The 5,821-nt window shown below is 35.6% G+C and overlaps 1 protein-coding gene across 4 annotated transcripts; it reads right to left on the bottom strand.

Moving 5' to 3' along the window:
* Positions 1 to 313: 313 nt before the first annotated feature.
* LOC108996952 (UDP-xylose transporter 3) lies at positions 314 to 5,148 on the bottom strand. Of its 4 annotated transcripts, none has more exons than XM_018973010.2 (9): positions 5,032 to 5,148; positions 4,895 to 4,934; positions 4,603 to 4,795; positions 4,016 to 4,200; positions 3,513 to 3,580; positions 2,046 to 2,178; positions 1,555 to 1,716; positions 1,120 to 1,392; positions 314 to 746 (listed from the first exon to the last, which is right to left on the bottom strand). In XM_018973010.2, exons 3-9 carry the CDS (start codon positions 4,721 to 4,723, stop codon positions 630 to 632), a joined length of 1,059 nt encoding a protein of 352 aa, XP_018828555.1. In that variant the 5' UTR covers positions 4,724 to 4,795; positions 4,895 to 4,934; positions 5,032 to 5,148; the 3' UTR covers positions 314 to 629. The 4 variants fall into 4 exon arrangements, with proteins under 4 accessions (XP_018828555.1, XP_018828554.1, XP_018828557.1 ...); XM_018973009.2 differs by having other exon boundaries at positions 4,895 to 4,945; positions 5,032 to 5,136; XM_018973012.2 differs by having other exon boundaries at positions 4,603 to 4,772; positions 4,895 to 4,945; positions 5,032 to 5,136.
* Between the last annotated feature and the right edge of the window lie 673 nt (positions 5,149 to 5,821).

The raw sequence follows: 5,821 nt of genomic DNA, 5'->3' as shown, positions 1-5,821 counted from the left end.
ATAGACGAATATATAGTCATACGACTCATACCCTTTTATATCCTCAGTTCCTTAAAAGCCTCCTGTCCTTCTTTTACTTATATATATATATATATATATATATATATATATATATAAAGAGCAATTCTACGTACAAAGATTGGGATAAAAAAAATATATAGAAATGATATAGTTACAACTTTACAATTTTTCTACAATCTTTAAATAAAATAATATTTTTTAAAAATATTTATTTTAATTTTGAATTTGATTTGATGTGTTTGATTTTTTCTAAAAAAAATATTATTTTATTGATAAGTTGTAAACAAAATTTAAATGGGTTGCAACTCAAAAAAATAAGTTTCCATTGCATTCCCTAAAACCTTATAGTCTCAAAGGACTCTGTGTATTAGATGGCATGAGCACAATGTAGGGACATTAAGTAAGAGCTGCCTATCCTCCCATCAATCTGCCCTCCTAGAATATGCTTTGTTTCTCCCAAGTCATTTACAAAATGGTTATAAGCTCAGATACCCAACCGTTGCCATGCAATACGTCGATGACCTTACCAGCAACATCTTCATTGCTGGGCTGGTTTGTCTACCAATTTTGAGCTTGGGCAAAATAATTAGTTTCTGATTGCCGGGGCCTTACGCATGCAGATCCTTGTTTGATTTCCATGAAGGGGCCTTTGGAGCAGCGCCATCACCTAAAATCGCAGCTGCATTTTCTACACTTAAAAGAGGATCAGATTCGCTTTCCTTTGCCTACAACAAAAAAGTACAGAGGTTTAGCATATTCATTGCATATGGTAATAATACTACTGTTTGTGTAAGGAAACTTCCGAAGGTGCAGTGCACGGGACCGAAGTTTACTCTACAGAGGTGGGTCCGGACCCTGCCTTGGAGAGGTTTCCGACGTTAAAAAAAAATAGAGAGAGAGAGAGAGAAATAAGATATATATATGAAGAAATAAAAGTACCGATAAGATATGGAGTTTCCTGAAAGATGAAGTAGAGACAATCATTTTGGGAAGGTGGAAGATCCAGTTTTGTCCAATTCTTTTACCAAATAATAATCTAAAAATGATACGAAGACCCTTACATGTAGAAGATGAGGTTAAGGAATGAGGTTGAAGTACCTGGGACAACTGTGCTGATGCCTCATTAGCCTTCTGCTGGCTCTCAAGAGAGCAAAAGTAGGAATAGAGTGCCATCCCAACTACAGCAACCAAAATTCCTAAAATATTGCGCCAGCTAAATGGGTCATGAAGAAGAACATAGCCGAAGGCCAAAACTAGGCACGTTTTCAGATGTCCTAGGACCTGATAGGTGACGGCAGATGTCTTCCCAATAACCAGAAAGGTGCTGAAGTTTACAGAAACAGAAATCAGGCAGGAAAGGACAATGAAGAACTGCAATAAAGACAATACACAGATCATAGTTAAATTAAGAAGCAAAAGAAATTAGAAAAATAGATAAGCAGAACCAAATTTTCATAAGGGTGGGCGCCGCCCGGGGGGAGGGGGGTTTTTATGTAAAATATCTTAAGGATTGGTTCAGTTCTTAGTACTTACCAGCACTTGAGGGGTATATTTGAAAGCAAAGACATTTTGATTAGTCAAAAGCCCATCCAAGAATGGGCCAACAATGAACAAAGTTAATGCCTGATAGGGGCAAGACTGATAAAGAAGTTGGGTTGAAGAAACTTTGAACTTCTTCTGGATTGCATTGGTCATCTGAAAATAATTGGTTAAGTTCTTAAACAAAAAAAAAATACCAACCATGAGAAAATACCAGGTCCCAAGTAATACCTATAATGACGACTATTAGTCTATTACTTGTTAAATGCAGAATCGAAAGCAAGCACTACGTATGAAACAATTTGGATGCTTTGGCCAAATATGAAATATATATTCTCCTCCTTTTTCTTCACGTTCCTTTTCTTTTTTTCCTTTTTGTTTTGTTTTGTTTTTTTTTTTTTTTTTTTGGGGGGGGGGGGGGACGACATGGAAAGTAGGAAGGAAAAACACGCAACGTAGTAAAAGGACATTTCAGCTTAGGATACGATCTGAGCAATACAGGTTGTGATGACTGCAAGCAGAGACAAGAAAGAACCCAGGGCATTGAGCTGAAGATCAGTCACCGTTGCAATTCCGACACCAAAAAGAAGGATGACAAGTGAAAATTGGATACTCCTACTGTTTACAGGTGAAGAAGCATCAGTAAACAGGTATATGTATGGAGTACATCTATTCAGAATCGACTCGACATGAATTATGAAAGCAGAAACCCACTTCACATCGATAAACTATCATAGAAGAACAAGATCATTAATGCAGGCATGCATGGGTCAGAAATCCTGCACAAGCTACCTAATCTGTAGATTTTCATCCAAAAAATAAGAAAAAGGAAAGAAAACAAAGATATTAGACATTCGGTTGGATTCATACAGAAGACAATTTAAGGATTAAATATCACAACAAAAAAACCATGAATGTCTGCCTTATAAAATTAGTGCAGATATCATTTCATAGACTTACTTTTACATAAATTTCATGTCCCATAATAACCATGCAATCTTCAATCTAGTGCCAAGCAATAATAGTTTCTTGGCGAGAAATGCCTTAAAGCCAGTTGGTCTACTGCAAAGCCTCTTAGCAACTTGGGCTAAAGGCCATCTCCACCAGGCTAAGTATTGTCAAAGATGGAAAGGTTTCAGTCAACTTAGGTCGTGTTCACGTGCTGAGGATTGTCGCTGATACAATTTCTCTGTCGAAGACAGAGATTGCCAGCACCCACCAGATGATGAATTTAGAAATGATTGCAAATGTGTGAAATACCACAAAAAATAAGAAGCCTTTTATTTTTTCTTCTCTTTTTCTTATTGAAATCAACATTAGATAGGCTTAAAATGTTGTCTATTTCTCATATACCACCTCATTTTATACTGTACCAAAGTCAATTTATCTCTCTGTGCCAAATCCTATTCTGTTTCCTCTCAAGATAAGCAATATAAACTCCTAAATTGCTTTCCAAATTCAAAGCTCTTTCTTGGCTGCGGCTCCAAGGCAAGTACCAGAATCCATCCCTAAAGAGAACCAAAATGCATTTTTACATTGTATCCTCTTGCATATGAGCCTGTTTAATATACTTACTCAGAGGCTAGATAAAATTACTGAAAATAGAGCACGTACATTTAGACACATGCAAGCATATACGAAGGCTTGTGTGCATAGGAATAGCAACAAACCCTCATTACTAGGCCGCACAAGAACCATGGAACTCTATACACAAACTATAGGCAAAACAAAGAGGATCACTTCAAGGTGGCAAACTAACTGAAAAATGATACACACAATTGCTGATCCTCACTAGGAAGACAATTGGGTTAACAAAGTACATAATCAATCCAAAGCAGAAAGCTCAAAGTGCTTTATATAAATTAGGTAGAAATCATATACATACGTCTGAAGGACATAGATATAGGCAGGAAATTTATCACATAATGGGTCAAAGATTGAATTAAAGTTACCTGAATTTCTTCCTAAAGAAAAGAGTCTCCAAAAGAACAGTACATGGAATAATCGCGAGTTTTGTCATCTAAGATACAAAACCAATAGAGAAATGTTCAGAAAATACCAAACCAAATCGATGCATTAAATTGATTAGCCAGTAGTATGAGTGAAACTACTTATCAAAATAAGTATGAGCGAAACTGAAACTAAGTCAAATTCATAAAAGATAACATGCATAAATCATTGTATGTACAACACAATATCTCAAGATACAAATTAGAACTAAAAAGTATGTATCCGTGTGGATCAATTTAGGGATCAGGCAAGATTTTTTACACCAGAAAGAATGACCCCGTATTGCTTAGACCACATGAACCAATCCATTGAGACACTAGCATCACCAAAGCATATATATTATATTTCAGAAATGGGAATGGATGTAATCATGTAATTATGCTGCTGATAAAACAATACAAAGTTCAAATCCTAGATTTATTGGAAATGAGTTATAGGAGATTACCTGGTAAAACCCAACAGAATTGAAACCCAAGCTAAGATTTAAAAGTCCAATGGAGATTCCATTTAGTATGCCGAAACCCATTACGGTTCTTGGATCAAAAGGCTTGTGTTCGAACAATTTCATCCATAATGCCACATGAAGAGAACAAAACGTGACAAGAAGATGCCAGCTTGTCAAGGTCGTGGCTGCAGCACGCCACTTATCGTAAGTCAGTATTCTCCACTAAACATCAAAGACTAAAAGCTGAGCAAATGATGAGGCCGACAATAACAATTCTAAGCAACCATATTATGAGAAACAACCTAACTACTTCCTAACACTCTTACCTGATACAGTATTAACAACCACGCAGGGTGGTTCAGTACCCTCGACAACCATTAAACCACAGATTATCAGTTTAAGAAAAAATGAGAGCCTTTATTTCCTATTACCAGTTTACCACACCAAGGCACACATTTTTTAATAATCTTGTTTTTGCTATAATTTATAGATCGAAGAACCAATACTCAATGCCATGTTAAAACATCACAAAACTCGTGATCTAGTACCAGTTTTATGAGGCTGAGCATACATGGCATACTGCTTACCAAATGTGAAACCAAGAGTGCTAATGAGCGCCTTGTTGCAAATCACGATCGAAACCGATGACACCACCGACAAGCTCAAAGCCCCAATGGTCCCCAGCTGGAACCTCTGGCTCTCACTCATCTTCGACGCTCAAATCTCTGTCCAATCCCAACCTCGAGTCTCTCTGGATCTATCAAAACACCAATCCCGACACTGCACAGTCAATACACATCGCATACAAACATCAATACGTCACATATACTTTTCAACGTATACATAAATACGTTCCAAAAGAAATGCACGGATTCTTACCTCAGACGGAGATACTTTACAGCACAAAACGGGAGTTCATCTGCGACGAAGCTAAACACATAAAAAGCTTATATGAATGGGAAACCGAAATTAATTAAACCCGGAATTCGGATACAGAGTTGCAGAAATTGACGTACCGAAACCCTAGATCTGCTAGTGCATGTGAAGAGTCACCGTTCGAGAATCTGGGAAGTGAGATTCTGTGGAAAGCTAATCATTCAGGTTGGAATTTATAGAAGAGCTCCGGCATTGGTGGGAAGAAAATGAAACTGAAATGTGGGTTATTAATAGCAAGGGTATCCGTCGTCGTTTTACATCTGATTTACAAAGTGGAACTTTAAATATAATTATATTAGATAACTAAAATGAGTTTTAAAACATAAAATAAATTCCTAATTATTTATTATTCAAAAAATATCTTACTGATTTTGAGAGAAAAAGTGGCTACAAGACAAAATTAACAACATAAACAGGGAGAGGGAAAGAGTTGATGAATTATTTTATAGAATTCAACTAAAGAATGTGAATTATTTTGCAAAATAATTAATTTAAAAGGAAACAAATAATCAAAGAGGCAATTTATGCATACATATATATAGATGGAGTTTTGCTATACATCAGTCACTATTCATTCCTACACTCAACGTCTGATAGTTTTTTTTTTATAAAATGTTGAATGTTTTTCGTAAGACGTGAAGTGTATGATAATAAATAGTAACTGATTAGAATAATTATTCATATAGATGTAAGGCTAATAGTACACTACTAGAAGAAATAGCTTAAAATATCAAGTACAAGAAATAATAAAAAAAAAATTAAAAAAAGTGAACCAAAAAAAAAACATTTGCACTTCTTTAGACTGAACTTTGCATTATTCACTTCTGATTATCTTTCTTTATATTTATTTATAATTAATGTCGCATGTAT

The sequence above is a fragment of the Juglans regia genome, chromosome 14 (genome assembly GCF_001411555.2).
Source record: "Juglans regia cultivar Chandler chromosome 14, Walnut 2.0, whole genome shotgun sequence".
Taxonomy (NCBI): Eukaryota; Viridiplantae; Streptophyta; class Magnoliopsida; order Fagales; family Juglandaceae; genus Juglans; species Juglans regia.
Note: the sequence above shows the minus strand (reverse complement) of the source record. Positions and strands in the feature narration are given on the sequence as shown.

Bases quoted from the DNA above. Each gene is read 5' to 3' on its own strand.
- LOC108996952 (XM_018973010.2), bottom strand. From the start codon at position 4,723: ATGAGTGAGAGCCAGAGGTTCCAGCTGGGGACCATTGGGGCTTTGAGC. The intron at 2,179-3,512 runs GTAACTTTAATT...ACCTGTAAACAG, and splicing joins TTCTTTAGGAAGAAATTCAG to TAGGAGTATCCAATTTTCAC. The intron at 747-1,119 runs GTACTTCAACCT...TTTTTGTTGTAG, and splicing joins CATCAGCACAGTTGTCCCAG to GCAAAGGAAAGCGAATCTGA.